The sequence below is a fragment of the Crotalus tigris genome, unplaced genomic scaffold (genome assembly GCF_016545835.1).
Source record: "Crotalus tigris isolate CLP2741 ecotype Arizona unplaced genomic scaffold, ASM1654583v1 scf7180000017961.1242950, whole genome shotgun sequence".
NCBI lineage: Eukaryota > Metazoa > Chordata > Lepidosauria > Squamata > Viperidae > Crotalus > Crotalus tigris.
Window position 1 is genome coordinate 25,466 of NW_024096745.1, and position 25,251 is coordinate 50,716.

A 25,251-nucleotide genomic window follows, 5' to 3' on the forward strand; every position below is an offset into this window, starting at 1 on the left:
TATCTTGTACACTGCCCATTAGGTTCAACAGAATAATTTCAGAGAGCTATTTTTTTTCAATAAATAAAGCGGGGAACCTTTCTTAGTTGTTTCACAAAATTTATTGCAGAGTAGACAAGATAATACATTAGGACTCAGCTCTCTATCTGATAGGTTTCTTTATTCTGATGGATTTACTGTTAGGTTGTTTAACTATCAAACAGAAACTGGAAATGCAAGTGGACTGTTCTTTGCATGAATTAAAGGCAATTTTGTGGCTTACATTTTTAATTGATAGGCACATTTTAAAATGTGTGCCTTTCCAACCAAATGGATCCTAAATCCAGGAATTTTTTAAGGAAGTGCTTATATTGGCCTTATTTAGTATATGATTTTCATTGCATTTGCTAGAGGATTAGAAGATAAGCTGGGAACAATAGCCAACATTTTGGAAAACAGACTGCAAATTACAGAACTTTGTTGGAAGTCAGCATTTGTTTTTAAGACAATAAATTTCATAAATTTTAAATGTAGTGGAAATCTTCCCTTATGAATCTTGACACTATTTGGAAGGTGTGTGTGGAGTATTTCTTTTGACTTGCCTCAGATAAAACTCACCTCCTTACTCTGTAGATATTATTTTGTTTTACATGATATGTTTGATGCTTCAACAGTGACTGAAATCTGGTGTGCTCTCATTTTAGTATGAAATGTATAGAGAGTCACATGAAATGGTTTCTGGGAATTAAAAGGTGTGCCATATTTTGTTTCCCACTCAGTTGTATCATGGCAACTCTGAAATGACACTTTTGCTTTGAAAATGGCAAACAAAATAAATTTCTAAAAAAATGTAACATCTCCAGAGATTTGAAGGCAAGACTTTGGAATCTATAATGTTCATTCTTTTTCCTTTATATAGTTAAATGTGAAATGGTTTAAATTTAATACTGTTCAAATTCAGATGATCTTGTAAGGGGATGGGGGAAGCAAGATCCACTGCTTAATAGAGAAATTCCATAAAGGCAGAAAGCTATATTGCATTGATGCAGCTTCATTGGATGTTATAATATAATGTAATAAATATTGTTTAAAATTCTTTAAGGCGAATATAAAAAAGATAAATTTATTTGCCATATAAGTGTGAAGGCTTTTGTCCCTTTTCTCCTTTGTTGTTTCAATATTTATGCTACAAACCTAAGCATATAAAAATTATATTTTTATTGTCACCCCACAGAAATGCATGGTTTGGGCTATAAATATATCCAGGTAGTGACCCAAATTGGTTTAGAAACTTGATAATACAATATTGCAATGGTAGTGAGTGTATATAGCTTGTAGCTGACAGATTGCACTATGAAATCCAGATATCTGGTCTAGGGAAGATTACACTGGATAACATTTTTTTTCAAAAGTTTTGCTTCCTGAAAAACCTTTGGTATTCGTTACAGACCCCTTCAAATTTAACACAAATAATTTCAGAATAACTGTCTCATGTACAGTTGGAATCTTGAGAAATACAAAATTAACCTTTAATGAGAATAACGCATTTAATTGTATAATGTTTCTAACATGCTGCATGAGTTCGACAAGACTAAAGGTGTTTTGCTGCTTTACAATAGGGTCCAACAATATTCAGCCAGCACTGTCAGATTCCAGTTTCCCTGATACTATTCTTCCATTGTGGTCATATCCTGCTAAAATCTTTACGAGGTTTGTCACTGACTGCACCTAGATTTTTGGGGAAAAATTCCACGTGTGAATGTAGAAAATAAATCTTCAATGACACTTCAATGTACTCTATGGTATTCTATGTTGTAAGAAGTTTGTCAACCAGTGGAATTACAGGTGATTTTCTCTGACCTCACTAACAGATCTTTGAACTGCTTGTCATTGATGATGCATCTGATCTGTGGACCAACAAAAATGCTTTCCTTAATCTCGGCATCAGTTATTCCTGGAAACATCTGTCTCAAATAACCAAAACCTTCATCTTCCTGGTTCATCACTTTCACAAAATTTTTCATCAGTCTGAATGTTATGCAAAGTGCAGTCAAAACTATCTTCATTTGGTCAACAAGTGGTTCATGTGCCCTGTTTTTTTTTTTTCCCCGGAACCAAACTCTTTCAGAGAAGCCATTTCTTTTAATGTAATGTGACTCTCTTCCATTACTGTCCTATTCACATCCGTAACATCAGTACTTGGTATATCCAAGCTGCATTCCAAGCAGCAGAGCCACTACTTTTAGATCTTCACAGATATTCCACTTGCATGTGGTATACTTGATGTGCTTCAACAATAGTTCCATGTTTTCTTATGTTTCTCTCATTATGTAGGATAGCCAGATAGTACTGAAAGGTGTACATTGCCATTGTGTAAATACAGATTAGCCAAAAAAAATCTATAAAATAAACCAAAAAATATTTGGGGACCAAAATCTTTGTTGTGCAATAATTCTAAATATGTGAGAAACAGTGGAAAAGTAAAGTATAATGTGCCCAGTCTTACTAATGCCTTTCTGTATTAATTGCTTTGAGTCAATGTCCACATATAACTCTCACAATTAGAAGGGTTTAAAAAAAATACTTCATTTTGGAGGTTAAATGCTAAGTAGGTACCCAATGGTCCATAGATATCCTTGAGTTGTAAGATATTTAGAAATATAAACGTATAATTGTGATATATCCATTTGGATTTCTTAATTAAAAAATGAGCTCCTTACTGGGTTCCTCTAAATCGTGTGCCTTGTTATAAAATATGGACATTTGCTCTTGATTTCCTGCACATTGCTTCATTCTGATCTTTGGCATCTATTGGATTTAAAAGTTTGAGAAAAACCACTGCAGATTTTATCTACCAGACAGTGTAAAATTTTCCATCACTGGGAAATTGCCATAAAATAAACCTGAAGGTATGCACTCAGATAATGCTTTTGATTAGCTTTAACAAAATGAGACTTCAGAATTGAAGAATCTTTTTTGTGGTAGGTCTTTGCATGCAAAATGAAAATATCCCCCCCTCCAATATAGAAGTAACTTCCCATGTAGAAAACTGGTTCAACAAAAATCTTGTTCTTTCTTGTTAACTTTACTACTTGCAAGAGGTTTTCCCCCCTTTAACTTCAAAACATGAAACTAGGTCAGATTGTTGATTTTTTTTTTTTTTATGATCCATTTCTTAGGTGGGTGTTTTGTTTTGCTGACTGGCTTTAAAAGGTAAGGATTCATCATTGTTTTCTATTTATATTAGAAAATATAAAAGTTAAGACAAATAAATGCTGAATCATACCTTTGTTTCTGGCCTAATTCCAAGAGTTTCTGTACATCACTTTTTGCTGATTCCTCATCATTTTTCAAAGACTGATAACAAAAGAAACCAGGTATTACCAAGGAGCTCCCTTAAAATTTTCAGCACTAAAATTATTCATTGTGACTTTTTGTATTAAAGGCTATATATGAAAGGTACATTATATGACAGAAAAGAAAGTAGGAAGATACAACTTCTCTTTGCTGAGTTTTAACAGCACACTCAAACAAATTGGGTGGTTCATAAGGCATAAGCTGATTTAATATGAATCTGAACATGAAATTCATCCAAATATCAATATACACAACATAATTGTAAGCTACCCAGAATAATTGACTGAGATGGATAGCTACAGAAATTGAATAAATAAATTAGGCAAAAGTTTAATTGTTATCATCATGCTTGGGTGGGACTAATCATGGTTTCCCAGCCTAATATTATGATACACTTTTTTTCCCAGTCTAATATTATGTTGTAATTTTTACCCACATTACCAGTTTGGATTTAAGACAGAAAATAAGACCTTGGTTCTTCAACTCATATGCCTTTTTTTCTTCACAGAGCAAGCTCTTAAGAATGAAAAATGAAATAATAAAAGAGCATTTATCACAGGCTTTCTGTCTTCTCCATTTCTTTGACTTTCATTCATTGTTGAATCACAAATGGAGGAAGAGCCAGATAAGTTTTCTCTAAATGATTTATTCCCTGCTAGAAGTCTAATTGGTAGGAAGAACTGGGAATTGAGCATACTGCGTTTAAGAGTTTAAAAAATTGCTGATGGTGATCAGAAAGGAATAATAATTAGGAAAGAAAACAGAAGGATGAAAGTTCTTTTGCCTTCTAAATCGTGACACCTTCCACTGTTATTATATTGATACTCGCTTTAAAAGAATTATATAATTCTACAGAGGGGTTAAAAGGGGGAGCTGATATGAATGACTAGGCAAGCTCCCATTCAAAATTAATTTCTCCTCTGTCTCTTGTGGAGAGGGGTCTGAAGGTGGTAAGTAAGTCATGCTTGCTTGAATATGATCAGAAAAGATTTCATGCCATAAATCCATCGAAGAAGGCAGAATTACAGATCATACAGACATTTCTACTGACACTTCAGAAGAACCCCACAATAAAGAGAAAAGTCAGGAAAAGCAATTGTATCTTTGTCCACACCCCATGTCCACATTTTACCCTCATGTGAGCTGAATAAATAATGTCGCAGAGCTAATGTCAAATGCATTTTACAGCCATAGTAGAGGAGGAGGAAAGGCATAAATTCTAACCTGAAGGTTTATTTTAATTCCCTCAAGCTCCTTGGATGTCTTTGACAGCTGGCGAAGTATATTGCTTCTTTCCTTAAAGACTTCTTTAAGTTGTCTTTCCAGCTCTTCATAGCCCTGTCTAACACATTAAAAAAACAGCGGTGAGATTGTCTCAAAATAACCAAAGCAGCACAAATAGAACTGGAATTACACCTTGGTTTGATTACTGCAGTACCCAGTTCCTTTACTGAACAAAAAGAGGATTATTTGTTATTTTTAGTCCATGATCTAAACATCAACAGCCAAATCCTCATGTATTTGGATAGCAGTCTTATTATCTGTTAAGCTTTTCATCAAAAAATCTGTTATTCTAACTAGCATCTGTGAGACAATATTTTAATTCGACAAATGTTACCTTTGGGGGTGACTTTAATACTGAAAATAAAGAAATGAAGAAAAATAAATATTGGGAAAAGTATTCAGCTCAGCTGTCTTATGTACTCTTTGCCATTCAATATTACTACTCTGTTTTATATATACACATTCCCCAAGCCTATCCTTTTTCTCTATAAAAGAAATCAATAGTAAAGATACATTCAAAGTGAGGAAAATTAACATAATTCAGTTCTGAGTCTGGAGTCAATATCCACATGCAGAAGACAAAAATAGAGATGATGATGATGATAATGATGATGATGATAATGATGATGATGATGATAATTTAATAGTTTGAGGGGGAAAAGCCAACACAAAGGGAGAATGGATTGCTAAAATATCTTTTGTGCTGCAAAATTGTAAGCTATTTCCTCTGAATGTAATTGAATGATATTACTGCAATTATAAGAAAGAAATACGTTTCAAACAATGCACTCTTTTGTGGATTCCAAAGCATCAGTGATAAAATATGAAGTAACCATAAAATAGAGAAAATCTTGCATGCTGATGTAATCTGGAAAGGCAATATATTAGTCTTTCTGTCATCAGAGCTAAAGCAGACAATAAATTCTGAACTAGTGACAAGAAAAAAGAACTCATTACTTCCAATTCAAAGTTGCTTATTTATGAGTTAATATACTTAGGCAATGATGTGACCAGGTAATTTCAATCTTGTCACACTCCTACCTCTCTTAAATGGGCACAAAGCTTATTTAACTTGTAAAATATAAGAAAACTCTTGCATTATTCCATGGTTTTACAACTGCTGGTTTGTTATACTTATGTTATAACAAAACAGACAATCAATTCACCAACACTGAGTTGCATGTAAAACATTAATATTTTAAATTTCTGTAAAGCACTATAGTAGCCATAGGAATAAAACAGTGTTTACTGCTAAATGTATTTTTTTGACAATAAGAACAACTATGTTACAGAAAAGGGGTACACACAAGTTCTCTTCTAGTTTAACAAGGAGAAGGACGAGGGGGGACATGATAACAGTGTTCCAATATCTTAGGGGCTGCCACAAAGAAGAGGGAGTCAAGCTATTCTCCAAAGCACCTGAAGGCAGGACGAGAAGCAATGGATGAAAACTAACCAAACGGAGAAGCAACCTAGAACTAAGGAGAAACTTCCTGAAAGTTAGAACAATTAACCAGTGGAACAACCTGTCTCCAGAAGTGGTGAATGCTCCAACACTTGAAGTTTTTAAGAAGAAACTGGATAGCCATTTGTCCAAAATGGTATAGGGTTTCCTGCCTGAGCAGGGGGTTGGACTAGATGACCTCCAAGGTCCCTTCCAACTTTATTATTATTATTATTATGTAACATAATGAAAATCTGTGGCCATGTATATTCTTGGAAATACCCTAATGTGCAGGAAGGAGAGGCGGAGCAAAATGTTGGAAGTAATGTCAGATCTCTTGGGCCTCAGATAAGCCATGTTGAATCAGGTGCTGAAATCAGGTCTTTTGCCCAGTGACCTATCATCTGTCACTTTCCAGGTCTAGACTTTGGCTGCACCATAGAAATACCCAGCATTCATTTTGATTCCTTACTAAATTTAACATTTTAAGGATTCTTGTTAGAATATGAATGACAACAGAGTTCTGATCTGGTAACCAAAGACTTGGTTATTCAAGTGGAAGCTATATATTGGAGTAGTATAAATCAATTGTGGTTCAATTCCAATTTGAGTTTCAAGGAAGCATAAGTCAGTTTGAATTTATGATTCGAAAATCAAGAGTAAATTGATCTAATCTGAATCACTACAAGATTGGAGTTAAATTTTTTTTATCCGTATGCAGCTGTTTCATTTTTTTGCAGCACAAGGTGAAAATCACAGGGAGAATAAACTTTAAGAGAAGTTTATTGTCAAGGTCAATTCCACGTTTCCACTGAATATTTTCAAAGGAATTTTTCTGCAATATTTTTTTAGTATAGTTATTCTGCAAAGAAATAGTAAAAATGTTCTTTTTTTGTTTGCTTTCTTGGGATTTGGGAAATGATGAAAAATAACAATTGATATGTTCTTGTAGGGTGGTGTAGTTTGCTATTTTTCTGCTATATCACTGCCCTTTCTACCGTGTCAAGCAGAATTGGTATAAATAGTTGGGAAGATTGATTTCTTATGAGCAGGATGTCCTTATCGCAAATTTTAGCAGCGTGTCAACCTTAACAGATCACATGGGTAAAGCTTGACTGAAACAAGGATTTGGAAAAAAAAACAATTGTTGACTTTGCCCTTGTGGCGTATTATAGCTTTGTTGTTTCTGTTCATTGGGCTCCCGTAGATGCCAGGAAACCTGGCATAGCTGATTGGTAAGCTTGGCCTCTCCTGTAAAGGGATTTCTTTATCACTGACATGATTCAATCAGGTTTTGGACACACAGTAATATTCTGTGTTTGTTAATTAGCTCCAAAAGCAGAATCAGTCTTCCAGAGGAAGATACTATGTCATACTGCAGAAAAAGAGACCACCAGAGAAGAATTGGCATTAGCCTTGCCATCCTCTATTTTTGCTATAAACACTTAAACCAGTGCTTGTAATTGTTAGCGTAGAACCATCCACTCATTGTCTGCCCCAGTTATGAAGAATAGAGAAGTAGAGTTTGAGCCAAGAGCTCCTCTGGGCAACATTCAGAGTGCTGAGAGCTGAGTTAAATTGAGTTATCAATTGTATTTGTAGAACATGGAAGCAGCAGTGTCTATGGTATACATATCAATATGTCAAGATAGCAAAAAGGGCCATCCTCCCCATTTTCTCTCTCACATTCATACATACATGTGCACACTAGATACTGCTGCATAAAGTATAACATCCCATAACATTTACAAAAGAGCTAATAAAGATAAGGCTTATGTGGGCTACATAATAAGGAAATTGAGGGTTGAGTGGATGAAGCTGAAAGCACTATTATATTAGCATTCCCCCCCCCCATTCCAAACCTCTGGAGACAAAGCATTTCATAAGATAGTAAAATTGACCAGATATTTATCAATAATAAAGACCATCCCATCATTCAAAGTTTTCCTTGTACACTCTCAGTATATGGCAGTAGAGTTATAATATTGTGTATTGTCTTTAGCAAGCTTAGCAGTAGTAGGAAAGCCACCAGATATATGATTCATTTCAAATTTCTACAAAGATTTTCAGAGAACTCTGATTCAACATAAGAATTCCTACTCTTATTCAATCATTTGCTTTGGAATGATTCTTCCTGAGTTTTGTTGATGCAAAACATCCTTTGTAACTTTCCACAAACCTTATTTCATTTCATTATTCCATTTCTATCTTCAGATAAATGTAGCTAAAATAATACTGAATCCTTCAGCTAGCATAAAAGCAACAAGATAACTACCACCTTTAAAAAAACAAAACAAATGGTATGTGTTGGTAAACATTAAACAGCCACCAGAAAGGGATATGATTTTTCTAGAGCAAAACGTCACAGCTGGATGTATCCATCACAACACTAATTCTTGTTTATGCCTCAGAGAGCATCAGTAATAAATCATTAAAATCATTGATGCTGTGAGACTCCAAGCCATTTTCCTAGCATGTGACCCATAAAAAATGCTTATGAACGATTGTCTCAGTTTCAGTAAACACAACAAGATCTTTCTGAACTTTTCTTTTTGCACTTCTTTTTACTTGTTTCTTGGTGTAAGCACCCATACAGCACTACTGTTAAAAAACCTTTGCCCGCATTTATCAGTAATTTTAGTGTGTGTGTGTGTTTTTTAATGGATTTCAGTAGTTTTCTGCTTCTGTGATATGTCTTTTTCCTCATACTGTCCATGCAACTTGGGATTGTCTGAAAGCTTATCAGAGATTCTTCAAAGAGATCAGCTCAGCTCTCATGGATTACTTATCCATGTCATTGTTCTTAGCATGCCATGTTCAATTGCACTAGAAGTAGAAAAGTCCTATTTGTATTAAGCAGTGCATGCCTACAGTTACAATGTGTTGTAATAAATGATATTACAGCAGGAGAAGGCCAGACACAAAGGCCAGTATCATCCTTTTTCTCTCCCAAACAACAGATTAGGAAAGAGACAGATATTTCTTAACTAAACAGTGATTTTTAACTAGTACTTCTTAACTAGAACATTTGCAAAACAAGTTTTGAAATCAAGTCAAGAACTGTTGAAATTAATCTGAGAGCTTCAGGTTACTCCTAGATATAGGACCGTTTACAAGAAGTGGTAGTGGTAAAAAAAAAATAATATTCAAAATTGTGGTCACAGCTGCTGTTTTCTAACCTCATTCCTCTCTCCAATCATAAGCAGTTTGACCTATAGAGATAGTTTATGGCAATTTTGTGAAATATTCTCAGGATTTCAGAGGTGCACAATGGGTAGTCTAGAATTTGTTCTAAGTAGCAAAATTTGGAAATACTTTCAAAGATCAGAATCTTGTGGATTCTGGGGACTCTCTCCCAGTACAGAATGTGTTCCCTAATTTGGAAAACATGGTGGTGAATTGGCCACTAAGAAGCAAGGAATACAATAAATATTTGAACAAGCCAAGAAGGTTGTTAGGCAATGAAAAGATAATCAAACTATTTGTGGCACATAAAAGAGGAAGGCATTTATTCTGACATAAGTTTCATGGTTCATATCATCCAATGAATAGAAAAGAATACATATGAACTATTGATTGTGTGGATTGGAGAAATGAAAATTGAAGCTAAAATATTAAGCTAACCCAAATTTGAATCTTCTAGTTAATTCACTGGAACCTGATCTAGCAAAGCACATGTGTATTAGCAAAATAGCCAACAGTGGCCAGAGACAGATGTCTCTGTCTCTGTCAAATTTGAAACACTCTGATCTCAGGAACACTGTGTGGTTGAAGCAGCTCCGTTAAGTTAGAGAATCTCTATTCCTTGGCTTGGAATATTATTCATTATTTCTCAGACCAGCTTGTTTGATGCTCAGAACAGCTGTTTACCACTAAGGTGACCAACCGTCCTCCTTTAGCGAGGACAGTCCTCCTTTTGTAAGTTCTGTCCTCCCTCGAAAAGTGTCCTCCCACATGTCCTCCTTTTCGATATTTGAAGACTAATCTGCAGGGCTTTTTTTCCCTCATAAAACGTTCAGAATGGTATTTTGGCATGGTTTTTTTTCAACTTTTGCATGAGCTGTGCTACTCCCCCTATTGGCTTTCAAAAGCCAATAGGAATTGCTGCTGAGCGCACCAAAACACCCGGCCAGCAAACTTTGCACATGCAAGTTGTCTGCAGCGAGGGTGAATTGGCAGGAACTTTGCACCCCTTCCTGCTACCCAAACTACACCATCTCCTAGTTAGTCCAGAAGATACCTGGAGGAGACTAATTTTCATTTAGAGATGGAAAAATAAAAAAAGAAGAAATGCCATTTCAATGATAAATTGAATAAGGAATTTCCATTCATCATATCAAAGAAGGATAACATTGTTTTCTGCAATATTTGCAGTGGAGAATTTTGTATTGCAGTTGGGGGCAGAGCAGCTCTTACAAAACACTTGACCACCAAGAAACATAAGCAATCATCAGATGCATCTGCTTCCAGTTGTAAAGTAACAAGTTTTTTTAAAAACTTCAAAGTATTCTGAAAATGAAAAACAGTTAGCTGCAATGGAGGGAACATTTGCATTCCATACCATACCATAATTCACAATCAAAGTTTTCATAGTATAAATTGTACAACTAAATTATTGAAAAATTATTGGAGGTGAACACATTTCAGCTACAGAAGTTAGTCTTATTTGGAATGATGTTATCCTTCAATATAAAACTCGATTTGAAGAAAAAATTCTTCCTTTAGTTATAAAAAGAAAATTGTCAGACTTAGAGGAATCAAATCTGGGCATAATGGAAAAGTTTATCAAAGAAATGCAGAATTTTTACCAAACATGTTTTCAATATATCGAAGAATGGTCTGAAACAAACATTATGGGAAATAACAGTTTTCAATGGTGTTTTTTGACTTCATTGCAAGTATATTGGACAGATATTGAATCTTGTGTTGAGTTTTTATCTAAAGAAATGCCAGATATTAAAATAGACAACAATTGTCTCTTTGAAGAAATTAGAAGACTGAATGTATTTTTAAATTCTGAAAAAAATAATACAATGGGAAAATAAACACGTTGAAATTGATAAAAAATGGGTGGAAATATTCAGCCATTTCAAAAATGAACATATTCCATGTGAAAATTTATTTATTCTTGTTCAATTTACGTTGTGCTGCCCTGGAACTAATGCAGCAGTTGAAAGGGTTTTTTCAATTGCTAATGATGTTTGGAAAAGTGAAAAATCGAGATTGAATGTTGATACTCTAGCTGTAGCACTTGCCGTAAAATTCAATATGAAGGATATTTCTTGTTCAGATAGTTCCAATATATTGTTAGAAGATGATACATTGACAAAAAATATTCATTCAATGGAAAAATACTCATTTAAATAATAATTAATAGGCATGTAAACATAATTACAATATAAAATGTTATTGTTACAAATGATTTTATTATGCATTTATCATATTATAGTGTATTCTGTATTATTGTTGCAATGAATAAAATGTTTCTTTTATTTATGATATTTTTTTATTCAATTTATTTGTGTCCTCCTTTTCATTGTAAAAAAGTTGGTCACCTTATTATCACTCAAAATGGAACAATTAGGAATCCAGATGAGATATTTTGAATTTGAAATAATTAAAATTCAAAATGTTGCATATATTCTTGGACAGAAGTGTAAAGTCCTACCCCCAACCAAAAAAATAGAGGTTAAATACAATTTATTAAAGAAGGAAGATAACCCTGTACCTGAACTTTCTACCCTCATGATGAGGAAAAAGTAATAGGAAAGCATTCTATTCATATGTAGAAAATACTCTGGTAAGGAAACTCTAAGAATGTCAGTCTTTAATTTGGAGAAACTAAGGAACAAAGCAATATTTTTTTCTTTTATTTTAGTAGTTAATGGAATAAAACATGCAAAAAGTCAACTTTTCTGAAGCTGCATCTTCAAAACAAATAGTAAAGTGATGGCAAATGAAATGAGGGCTTGCAAATTAAAAGATGATTTAGAGTCCCAACACACACTACTACAGAAATATATGTTATTAAAAAGACCTTTGGTATCTTGGATGGACAATTTACCAAATGCTACTTTATGCTCTTGATATATGTTTAAAACCAAACTGAACCCTGATCAAAATTCAGAACAATTCTACTTTATTTTCTTTGTACCTGAAACGACAAGACACTCAAACATTGTCTTTATTTGTGCTTTTAATAACATTATTCCTCATGTTTCCAGTGCTGCAGACATGAATCACTGTGTGATCTTAAGAACTATAGTTTTCTTTATGGAACAAGGTCAAGCTATATGCCAACATTCATTAGTACAACATTTTCTACATGTTTTGAAATGTGACTTATTGTTCTAAAATCAATTTCCAGAGAAAGAGATTATCTGAGATGGTAGATGCAACAAATATAGAAGGTTCTAGTTTTAAGATTTCACTATGTGGCTAAAAACCTGAAGGAAGTGGGGAAAAATCACCAATCTTATTGCCATGTGTGAGATAGAGGAGTGAATAGAACATTGGAGAAAGGAACAGATCTAATATAAGCTAATTGCATATATTCATATCACATTGATTATAATTGTCCTCTCCCATCCCTTTAGATATCAATATGTGTTCAATACAATTCCCTATGAACAAGTAAAATTTGACTGTACAGTTAGTTGGGTAGCGTATATTTTGACTGTACAGTTAGCTGAGTAGTGTAGATTTTATACTACAATAATGATTGAGAGGAATTTCATGTGTGATATATTAGCCAACTGCTCCCAAATTGACCAATATATTCCTTATAATTAAAGGGGAACCCAGCATTGCACTGCCAATGACAAAGGCTAAAGTCTAATATAACCATTTTATATATTAATGAAGAGCATTATGTGAAAGTCTTAATTGATAAAAACCATAATTAGGGATGGAACAGGGACAGAAGATAATATTAATGAGATGATCTGATGATGAACATGAAATATGGGAGTTTGAGAGTTGATATGCAAGACGACTTGGTTGGATCAAATTTATTAAAATCCCAATCAAAACAGACACGCCTGGCTATTTCAGGAAGCTTTTGGGGACTGAGAAAATAGTCGATTTCCACCCTTAAGCAAATGATTGTTACAGGAAGTGTTATTTCTTTGTGAGACTAATGGAACATTATTAGTATTACTTGTTTTTTGACCATGGTATGCTTATTTATTGTTTTAATATATTTCTGTTTATCATACTGGAATGAATGCCACTTAAGATTCATTTGCTATTGAAGCAGCCTATAACCCTAAATTAAGATTTTTTTTAAAAAAATGGCAAAGAGCATGAATTAAGAAAAGGAATAGATATGTTTGGTGTGAGACTAAGAGAAAAGGGGAAAATATAATAGATCTGAATGAAGCTAATCTGTTCCTGTGGAGTAGAATTGATGAATTCACACAGGAATGCAAAGATGTAGACTTAATTTTGAATGAAATGGCTTATGGTAATCAGAGGAGCCAGAAGCAATCTGCTACTAATGCTAGTATCCAGTGATATGAGCAAGAGATCTTTCCGAGTAGCCCGCAGGCAGCATTAGTATTCAATGGTGAAACTGAGAAACCTTGGATGTTAGTGTTGACCAAGGAACACTTGTGATAATTTTACTTGTGCTACTCGATGCTAGTCCTAGCTTCAAATGACTAAGAGTGACCTGAGACAGCCATGACCAATCTTCAGGCAGCCATAATGTCCAGCAGTGCAACTGAGAGATTCTTCTTGGAGATTGTGAAAGAGCCATGTGGAAAACTATGAGCCAGATGATATCAGCAGGAAGAAATCTGCAAGAAAGTCATGTTGATAAGCAATAGCACTTAGACTTATATGCTACTTCATAGTACTCTGGACAGTTTACAATGTGAGCATATTGCCCCCAACAATCTGGACTCTCATTTTACCGACCTCAGAAGGATGGAAGGCTGAGTCAACCTTGGGCCCTGTCATGATCAAACTCATAGCAGTGAGCAGAGTTAGCCTGCAATACTGCATTCTAACCACTGCACTACCATGACTCACTGTATTTACACATATGCAAAAACTAATCTGCCATTCTGTGTAGGCATAAAATTTAAACACGCCAAAACTGCATGTGGGCAAAAAGTTGTGGTGCCTCAGTTGCAGATGCACAAACCACAAATGATGAGATAACAAATAATGAAAACCACATTAGAATAGAATAGAATAAAGTAGAGTAGAGTAGAATTATTTTTAGTGATATTTGATTGTTCTTTATTATTTAACATGCATGAAGCATAAACCAAGATTGTACAAGAAAGTGTCAGAAGAATTTCCCGGTTCATTTCCAGCTGAGGAAAACCGACAATGAAGAAATTTGAGGACAGCAGCTACTGCAAAGCAGGTCTTTATTACAGGAAGGCAATAAAGTGACAGACAAGTGACTTCAGGTTCCTGCCTTGCAAGGTGAACCCCTGGTCCCATGTGTGGCTTTTTATATGCTTTTTCTATCCTGGGGCTGTGGCTGGCCTGGCTCTTTCTTTTGTGTTGTTAATGGTTGCTTGATGTTCTTTTCTTTGTCCTAAGTGGTATCTCCTTTGTCCAGTTTATATTTTTGGGGGCTTAATCCTGTCAGGGGCAGGGCAGGTACTTCTTCTCAGGGATGTTCCCTTTGTCCTGATTCTATTTTGGGAGTTAATCCCATCAGGGGCAGGGCAGGAAGTTCTTGATGGCTTTGCTATCTGAGTTTTCCCATTGTTCTTGGTGGTATGCCCAGGATTTCAGAAAAAGGGCTTTTACAGAGAAAAAAAAAAGTGTCTGCATGTTTTTCTAATGGGGATGAGAATATGAGAGTTTTGTCAGGGTAAATCTTCCAACTGAAGCAAAATAGGTTTTTACAAAAATGGAAAGGTGACAGAGATGAGAAAGGCATTTGTCTGTGTGGGATACATTTGTTCAACATAATGATAGCCAGGGATTTGCTGTATTCAAAAGAACAAAACCCAAGCTATTTATATAAACATGGGAGTGTAGGTAGGTGCATATGTGTGTGGGTACAGCAAGAACATGTCAAAGTACACTATGATTGACAATTGGAAGAAATATGATGACAAGATGTAAAAGGGTTCATTTAATTGTTGGAAAGGACACTGATATTTATTTATTGCTTGAGAAGTTGGCCTTCCTAACCTTTTCTTGTTCTGTTCAAATGAGGGGCAATGAGACTTTCCCCCTTTTTTTCCGCTTGCCCATAGTAACAAGTGAAGTCATTGGGGATTTCCTGGAATATACAAGCCCATCCTTTTTTAAATTTGTGAGTCCCTTTCTTTATGCTGCCTTTTTTTTTTTTCCATCATCCATTCCATCATCCATTCCCTGGCAATAGCTCTGACTAACACAGCTCTACTTCAACACTACAGCTGGTCAGTGGTAACAACTGTGATTATAAACTCTCAACCTCCAGGAAAAAACTAAATAAGCTGAGGTAAAGCTATATCCAAACTTGGAAAAAAGAAGCAAATGTAGCATTTGCATTTCAGTCCTCCACAGCCATTCCATTGGGAATTTAAGAGACATTCAACATTATAGTTAAGGGTTGGGATAGTTACAGGCTCATTACCATTATAAAATCCTCTTTCTCTGTGTTCTCTCTTTGCTCTCTCTCAGGTATTAGCATGTGAATCCAGTGCTGAATATATTTATTTCTTGCATACTAAAAATAGAACGGAAACTCAGAAAAAAAGGGTATTTGAATTTAAGGGAAAAAGAAAAATTGGTTTTGGCAATCTCATCTATATAAATTTGTTTAGCACATGCATTATCTTGGCATTAAAACACATATTTAAATACCTGGTTGAGACAATTAAAACTCATTTGATTGTATACTTCATCACCTAATGACTTCTAATACAGAAGAAACAGAAATAATTATTTTTCAGAGACACTCTAAATCCATGGTTTATTGCTGGTAAATCACTGGAGGAGAATGCAATCTTTTAATATTACCAAGAGATTATAAGTTTTAGTCCTTAATTAGTCTTTCCTAAGCAATGTTATTCTGTGGAGGCCTTGGTGCTCTCTGAGCTTGGTTGATTGCTTGCAGATATTTCATTACCCAACTAGGTAACTTCATCAGTGCTAGTGAATGTGGGGTTTGCTACTTATTTATATACAATAGGACTCCAGGGATTCTATATTTCAACCCTGAGCTATATAAATTCTCTTCTATTGATGCAATGTTCTTTCCAACAGAAGAGAATAAATGTAACCCAGAGTTGAATTGTGGAGTCTTTGGTGTTCTCTGAGGTGGGTTGTTTGCTTGCAGACATTTAACTATCTGACTAGGTGACTTCTTCAGTGGTCCTCACTGTAACATCACTGAGAATATTACCTAATTAGATAATGAAATGACTGCAAGCAAACAACCAAGCTCAGAAAAAAAACCCAAACTCCACAATATTGTTCTTTCCTCAATTTATAGTTAATGGAACAGTTCCTTATCATGCAGTTAATCTGCATTAATTAGCAGTATTTATGATGCTGGATCTATAGTATGTATGATTATTAAAGACTAAAGAATCTCCTAAGAAATTTAAACAAGAAGAGGGAGCTATAAATCAGGACAAAAAGAAAAACTGTTACTCAGTGTTGGGAAGCTACATTATAAAATTAAGCAAGGAACCCACAGAGCTGCCGCACAGATATAAATCTCCCATAGCAACACAGTGGAACTCTTAGTGATCATTTCTTTTTAGTTCTCTGAAATTTCTTCTGAATCCTGATTCAGACCATACCAGGTAGGACTGATAAAGAAAGATACCCTGGGTGGCAAAGAGGTATTGCACTATTGTTATGGTATTGCCAGTGATGGGAACAGTATAAAGCTAAAGTTTTGCATTTATCTTCTTTCAGGAAGAGCTCATCAGTTTTGGTGTCCAGAGATCAGGTGATCATATTATAGTATAATTGTATGTCATTATGGGGTATGAACCAAGAAGCAAATAATATATTCCAATGTGCATGGAGATTCTCAGTCATTCAGGTCATGGTTGTTCCAAAGGTGCTGTTACAAAAGGCAACTGGACTTTGCTTTTCTTTGAGGACATTTCACTTGTCATCCCAGAAGCTTCTTCAGTTCTTAAGTCCAATTCTGGACTGAAGAAACGTTTTGGATGAGAAGCGAAACGTCTTCAAGGAAAAAAAAAATCCAGTTTCCTTTTGAAAAAGCACCTATGGGATAATTCATTCCAATCTAAGAACATAGTTTATACAGAATGATTCTAAGAATCCAAGTAGGCTAAAAAAAAAGTCAATTATCAAAGTGAGTTATATAAATTACTATAATGCTATGTAAATTTGCCTTGAAGACTTCAAAGTGCTAAATGTTAAAGAGGCTTAAGTACTAATACTTTGTCACTGCTGGGATAAAGGGATTTCATCTGTACCCCAGAGAAAGGTATTATTGATTGCTTTCCATTGCTGTCTCTGATCTGGAAAATGTTGTTATGAGAGTCAGTCTTGTAAGTTTCAGCCTTTATATATTAAAAGTAAGTAGTAACTTTTAAGATGAATTTTAGAAAACTGTCTTATTCATTCCCCCATCACAAACAAAAATAATAACATCAAAAATGTATTTTATGTTTCAATACGATTTAGAAGTCCATTATTCTCATGAACTGATGTATGTTTCCTAGGAAGACTATGTAAGTAAGAACACGCTTCACATTCACATGATCTCAATTTAATGCTTGGCACCACCAGTTAAAAGGGGTCATGGTCAGGGCAAAACCAGGCTTTGTCTGGGATTCTGAAATTAAGGAGTCATGGTAAGAGTATCTGCTGAAGAACCTACTAGGAATAAGACACAAACAAAACACACAGAAGAGGACATCTACAACAATAATGGAAAAGTTATGAAGCAATATTAATGTATAATTGAATCCCTAAAATATATTCATAGTGAGCTTTAAGCACACTTAATCATATATATTTTAAATGCCCTGACTTTAAGTGTTATAATGAATTAACATTAGGTTCCTTGTTACCAAGAGTAGTGGTAACAGAAATCATTTATCCTATTTCCTAAATTGGCTCCATTGTGCACCATTGATTTATGTCATAAATGGTTCCTGCTGTATTCTTTACAAAGTACATTGTATTAATTTAGTCAGGCACTAAAATTAATATTATTAATGCACATTTCTGCCACATATTAAAGCGATAGACTGTTTTGATAAAATTTCTTTGAGAAAAGTTATCACCTTACACCACACTGAAAAATCTTTTTTTTCCCTCCATTGCTTTTTCTTCCATTCGTTTTTTTTTGGGGGGGGGGGACTAGGTTGTGAAATAAGAAACTATGATCAATCAGCACAATTTTATTCTACATCACCCAAGCAAACACAATTGTTAGTCCACTGAGCTATCAGATGTGTTGTAATGAAATAGGGGGGGTGTGTGAAATTATGGGTGAAAAGCATGACTTTTCAAACCCTTTCCCTCCAGTTTGAGCCACAGGACCAGGAGAGAAAGTAGCTTAAGAGTGGAACAGTTATCAGCATTTCAAGACTATGCCCAGCTTTCCATCCCATAAGAACATGTGAGTGACGTTTTCTCAACCTTTTTCCCTCTGCAGTCCTCAGCTCATTTTTAAACCCGATTTTTCTTTTCTCAGGTTTTTGCTTTTCCCATATCACGTTTGATTCAGTTCTATTTTCAGGCATTGTCCCGCAGATGACCTGACACAGACAATCCTGCCTCCCTTTATATCATTTCTTTACAGTATTCTGTAATGTTGGAAGGAATAATACATGATACCTTGCTAAATAGCAAAATTAAACTTGCTAACTATAACCATTTCCTTACTAGTGATTTATAGGATCTCATAACATCAACCAACTGTAATTGTGTCTATATAAAATCTGTCTTCATTACTGATATATCAACACAGCAACAGTGGGATGACTCTGCAAATTAGTATAAATCACTAGAATGGAAATGACCTATATTTAGTGTTATTTCTATAAGCTAGGTAAATAACAGGAAGCAAATGTCCCTAATTGAAAGGCAAAAAGGGGGAGAAGGAAGTAGAGAAAGGAAAAAAGACTTGGTTATTCAGTCCAGTCCAGTCTTTCATCATTTTTGGTTGGATATAACTGGACATAATAGGTATTATGTTTTATAGACTTTCTTAATCCTCACTAGGATATTTTTCTCACAGCTTATTTGCTGATAGTGCTAGATTTTTGTCCCTTTTGGGGGGAGATAGTATTTAAGACATACCTGGATAAAATAGAAAAGAGAAGCTGCTTAAATATGTTTTCTGAAATTAGGAATCATTCTCTGCTAACTGATTGCATGAATGTATGTTTGTTTGTTTTTTAATCATTCAATCTCAATTTCTTCTCAATTTGATTTAGCTTTTGGGGTGAACACTGGTCAAATTTATGGAGCAATGTAAATTGTTCATCATGATTAAATAAATATTTGCAAATCAGTTCAAGAGAACCCAAAGATGCTTTTTCCAAAGCCAACTGAAATAATAATAATAATAATCATCATCATCATCACCATCACCATCATCATCATCAGTGCTTTTTTGTAAAAAAAAAAGAGGTGCCAGAACTCACACATGTCATACAACCCACCTTGCCTACCCTGCAAGGTTCCATCCAAAAAAGGTGCCGGAACTCCATTCTGGGTGTTCTATGACAAAAAAAGCTCTGATAATAATAATAAAAGTTGGAAGGGACCTTGGAGGTCATCTAGTCCAATTCCCTGATCAGGCAGAAAACCCTATACCATTTCAGACAAATGGCTGTCCAGTCTCTTCTTAAAAACTTCCAGTGTTGTAGCATTCACCGCTTCTGGAGGCAGGTTGTTCCACTGGTTAATTGTTCTAACTGTCAGAAGTTTCTCTTTAGTTCTAGTTGCTTCTCCCCTTGACTAGTTTCCATCCGTTGCTTCTTGTCCTGCCTTCAGGTGCTTTGGAGACTATGCTTTTCCTTGAAAACATTCCACTTTTCATCCAATAAGCTTCTTCAGTTCTCAGTCATCCAGGTCATGGTTGTCCCAAATGTGCTTTTTCCAAAGGCAAGTGGACTGTTTGTTGTTTTTCTTGGATAAGAAGTGAAACATCTTCAAGGAAAAACAAAGAAAATCCAGCTGCCTTTGGAAAAAGCACCTTTGGGACAAACCATGACCTGGATGACTCCACAGACATTTCAAGACAATTTTCTCACAGTAAATAGTTTAAGTAGAAGTGGAACATATATTTTGATCTTTGCAAATATAAAGTAATGTTAGTTGGAGAGTGATTTGAGTAGGAAAGGAAGTGTTAGAAGTAAAGTCTTCATCCTAGTTCATCCAAGCCGGAATAAATAAGCAAACATGGCGACTGCTTTGGGAAGAAGGTTACAGTTTATTGCAGAAAGATGGTTCTTCAGGAAAGAGCAGAGGAGAGAAGGGCTGAGCACATGGTGTAGTCGGTTTTTATACCCCCTCTAGCCTTTTGTTTGGAACAGTTTCCTGTTCCTGTGTCCTGAACTTTGAGGCTATTTCCTCTGTCACGTATTCTGACCTGAGTTTAGGTGTGCCTCTATGGTATACTTGATGGTAATGGGTTAGTCCTATTATATCCCAAAAGTCATCTCCTGCTTCCCTGGGGCTGGGCTAATGACTCTTAAGAGTTTCTTTGTCTTGAGTTCCCTGGCTCTAACTTCCTAATGGTCTTATATCTGCATTTCTATGAGGCTAGCTCTTGCTTGAGGCAAAGAAATTTGGGGCCAGGTTTGGTTTCTGCTTTTCAAAAAATACTTTTTAAAAAAAATCCTTGAGGAAAAATATATTTTCATTTTTAATATTTCCTTCTGGGGGGCTAACTTCCCTCAGAAGCTTAGAATTATGTTGGTGAAGTTGTTAAAAAAGATGTAATGAAAGTAGGGCTGTAGTTCTTTTTAAAAGAGGAAAATTAAACGCAAGGATTTCCAGGGAAGAAAAATCGTCAAAAAAATCCAAAATCGTAATGTCCTTATATATGATGAAATTACATTTGAAATATTACATAGAACTCACATCACAGCTCACCCCCCCCAAAATAATAATAATAATAATAATGCACAGCTGGCTAATGGACAGAAAGGAGCAGCTACAAAGTGGTGATTAAAGAGGAGACTGCAGCATATTTCCTATAAAGAAAAACTACAGCAGGTAGAGGGTCATAAGTTTTATAAGAAATAATATAAGAGACAACACATTACACAATACTCCTCTCTTTAAATACAAAATTTGCCTCTGCCCAAAGTCTGAAAATTAGTACCACTGTTTCAATGACATCATTGAAAGGTCTGCCTGATGAATATTTAAGTTGCAATCTCTGAACTCACAAAAGCTAATGAGCCAGATGTAGATAAACCAGCAGAAATTTGTTTACTTATATCTGTGCATCCTTATGTTTTGCTCTGGTGCAAAGTGGACATCACATGGTATATACCAAAGAGGATGTTCAAGAAAACAGAATACAGTTTCTTTAACATGCCTCACAACCTTGCAGATTTTGGGGAATGTCCTTCTTCATCCATATTGGGTAGGAACAGAAATAAGGTCTTAATGGTTATTTGCTAGTTTTGCCACACTTTGCCATGGGAAATCGGACTAGTTCCTTTAGTGTATGAACTGGCTTAGTAGCTGATCTCAATCTCAATCAGAAAAGAGCTGGAAGGGGCATCAGAGGTTTTCTAGTCCAATCCCCTGCTCAAGCAGGAGACCTATACCATCTCAGACAAGTGACTGTCCAGTCTCTTCTTAAAACCTCCAGTAATGAAGCACCTACAACTTCTGATGACAAGGTGTTCCATTGGGTAATTGTCCTCACTGTTAGGAAATTTCTCCTTTGTTCCAGGTTGGTTCTCTCCTTGATTAGTTTCCATCCATTGTTTTCAGTGGTGGGATTCAGCCAGTTCACACCACTTCGGCAGAACTGGTAGCTAATTTTTTTGTTGCCCAGGCCCAGAATAGACTTCAGGAAGTGGCATCCACACAGAGAACTGGTTGTTCACATATTTGAATCCCACCACTGATTATTTCTTGTCCTATCTACAAGTGCTTGGGTAAATAAGTTCACCCCCTTCTCTTTGTGGCAACCTCTCAAGTACTGGAATACTGCTATCATGTCATCCCTAGTCCTTTTTTCTAGACTAGCCAAACCCAAATCTTGCAACCGTTCTTAATCTCCAGGCCTTTAATCATTTTAATTGCTCTTCTTTGCGATTTTTTCAATGTCTCAATATCTTTTTTGTAATGTGGTGACCAAAACTGGATGCAGTATTCCAGGTGTGGTCTTACTAAGGCTTTGTAAAGTAGTACTAGTCTGTCAAGATCTTTTTGGATCCTAAGCTTGTCTTCTGGGATGTTGGCTATTCCTGCCAGTTTAGTGTCATCTGCAATTTTTTAAAAAAAAAAAAAGTGCAAAGAAGAGCAACTAAGATGATTTAAAAAGCTGGATTTTAATTAGTTGAGTGCTCTTTGTTTATTTTTATTAATATATTCTAAAATAAAATATTATATTTTAATTTATATGTACACTAATTATCACTTTTAGTAATTGCTAGCTCACTGATTACTATTTCTGATGGGGTAGTGGTATATAAATTAAAGAAATACATATTCAGTAGGAGAGCTGACTTGCTTTCCAACTGAAAAGCTTTTATATTTAATCTTCTTCCTGCTGACCTCTGAAGAGAAAATGGTGAACAGAAGGTGGTTACATTAAAAAGTAGAGCTGATGACTGCAGAGGAACAAAGAGCTGATGAATAAATTTGATTTTTGTGGTTCCCCTCCTAACAAGAAGGCTTTAGATTGCCTATAAGTGTTCCAGAAAATTGCTCCTCATGATGAGATGACAAGACAATGGTTTCCAGTATTGCTCTGGGAGATGAGATAATAGCTAACTTGCTTAACCCATGGTTGGTGCCTTTAAAAAGACACTGGATTCACATACTTCTTTTTCTAATCACTTTTGGAAATTGCTTGTTAACTCCTTTTAAGGTATCATGAATCTTTGTATTGACAAGCCTGAAAACACTGGGAGAGTGTTCTTCAATCCTTAGTGAAGAAGTTTTAAACACACAAACACACACACACAGACAAACATACAGAGAGAGAGAGAGAGAGAGAGAGAGAGAGAGAGAGAGAGAGTAGGATTTTTCAAATATCTCTGCTTTCTGTTGCTCCAAACTGTAGGACTGAAATAATGGATTTAAATTTCAGGAAGGAAGTTTCTGAATGAAAGTCAGACAGTGGAACAAATTACTAAAGAGTGAACATTCCTTTTCACAGGATGCCTTCAAGAAAAGGCTAAGCAGCTTTCAGTCAGGGCTGCTTTAATTTGAAGTCGGGCACAGAACACAGTGTCCTAAATGGCCTTTTCAACAGTATGATTCTCTTATTCTTATTCAACTGGAAGAAACAATAGTTCCATCCTCAATGCCTTCAGAGGGAAAGTAAGTATCGCTAAATGCTTCTCAATAAAGTTGATGTCCTTATTCATTATTTCATTAAAGGATAAATGTGTAAATATTCTGTTTGTTTGTTTTTTTCATTGTACAATCATTCCTCTAGTCTAGTGCAATCTCCCTGGTTTCCTCAACTTTAAATCCCAGTAGAAGGCATTCTAGGGAACATTCAGAAAAAAATTCTCAGATCAGGAATTGTGGAGAAGTTGTGTGGGAAGTTGAGAATTCAGAATAACAGTGTAATGGGAAACAATGTCATCATCCATAGATTCTTCTCCACTTCCTGCAAAGAAGAAAGCTCTTTTTTTTAATAGATGTACTGTGCTTAGTTCATTCCAGCAATAGTAAAAGAGCAGCTGTGAATATGGCCCTTGATTATTTATTTATTTGGCCAGACACTGCCAGGATCATCTTTCATTAAATGATCATTTTAATACCCTGAAACAACATATGTTGTTGTATAGAAGACACATATGTTGTTGTATAGAAGATATTCACCTAGATTGAGTAATATTTGGGGATAATTTTGTGCCCAAACCTCAGAGGCATGCTAAGGCTTCGTGAAAGAGATATGAATGTGGAAAGCTTTTGATGTTTTCTTTAAAATGTTTTATTAAGAACTATCACATCTATAATAAAGATCAGTATCAATTTAAAAAGGCTTAGCTGTGCCTAAATTGATTAAATTACATTAAATTTGTTATTTTGTACTTATTTCATTACATCATTGCTTAGAGATTCTAATTTATTTTTCTATTATTGAGGTTAAGGCATATATTTAAATTTTATGTTGGGTATTTTATGTTGTTCTATGTTGTTGTAAACTGCTAACAGATTTGGTGGCATGCAAACTTAATAAATCAGCACAATCAGCTTCAACATCATGCAAAACTCTATATAATTTATGTAGTGAAGTCAACAGTTAGAAGAGCAAAAATCTGATCTCACATACTCTGCCTGGCATAAAATCATTTGCACTTTCAAGTTTTGCTGTTTTCTTTTTGTTGCCAGGCAATCTCAATTCTGTCACTACTGTACCTTCTTAGACTCAATTAAATTACTCCCTATAATTTTTGCTTTCACTTTTGCTACATTGAAAAGCATCCTTTCAACCATTAATTCATAATTAAACAAGCTACACATCCAGCCTTAAGCAAATTATAGTTGCACATTACCATTTCTATTCTATTACCTTTTCTATTATAGCATAGATAGATATGCTACAATAGAATATCATTATAGCATTTACCCCTTTAAGCCTTATTTTTCACAACATTCACAGCATTTTTGACACTAACATTTATAATATTTACTTCAGTTCTATTCTTCCACAGACTAGTATCATTCCTATATGAATTTCTAAAATACTCTTTTCTGCAGGCCCTCATTTCATTTTTACCCTAAATAATTTAACTGCTTTTACTTGTTTTAATCCAGTTAATCTGATCTTTGTTTAGCCCTCTTAATATATTTCCAAATAATGTTTTATTTGCATAATCACTCTTTTCCTTATTTGAGTTCTCTCTCTTTTTTTCCTTCTCTCTTAGTCTCTTATTTAAGTTCTTTGTCTGTCTGTCTCTCTTTCCACAATAATTTACATCACTTTTACCCCCAGTAATTATTTCCTTTTATGCATTTTTCTATTCCACAAAAAAAGGTACACATTTGCTCCCAAAATGCCTGATTTCCTCATTACTATTATT

General features: G+C 35.0%; 1 protein-coding gene across 1 annotated transcript in view; it reads right to left on the reverse strand.

The window, feature by feature from the left end:
• The window catches only part of LOC120308905 (leucine zipper protein 2-like), a gene marked incomplete at its 3' end in the record, with an annotated part of 220,782 nt that overhangs the window by 15,361 nt on the left and 180,170 nt on the right, over window positions 1–25,251 (reverse strand). Inside the window, exons 2-3 of the mRNA XM_039345576.1 lie at window positions 4,561–4,678; window positions 3,266–3,336 (exon numbers count right to left, since the gene is read on the reverse strand). Of these exons, the coding sequence (XP_039201510.1) occupies window positions 3,266–3,336; window positions 4,561–4,678 (189 nt within the window). The remainder of the gene's footprint in view (window positions 1–3,265; window positions 3,337–4,560; window positions 4,679–25,251) is intronic.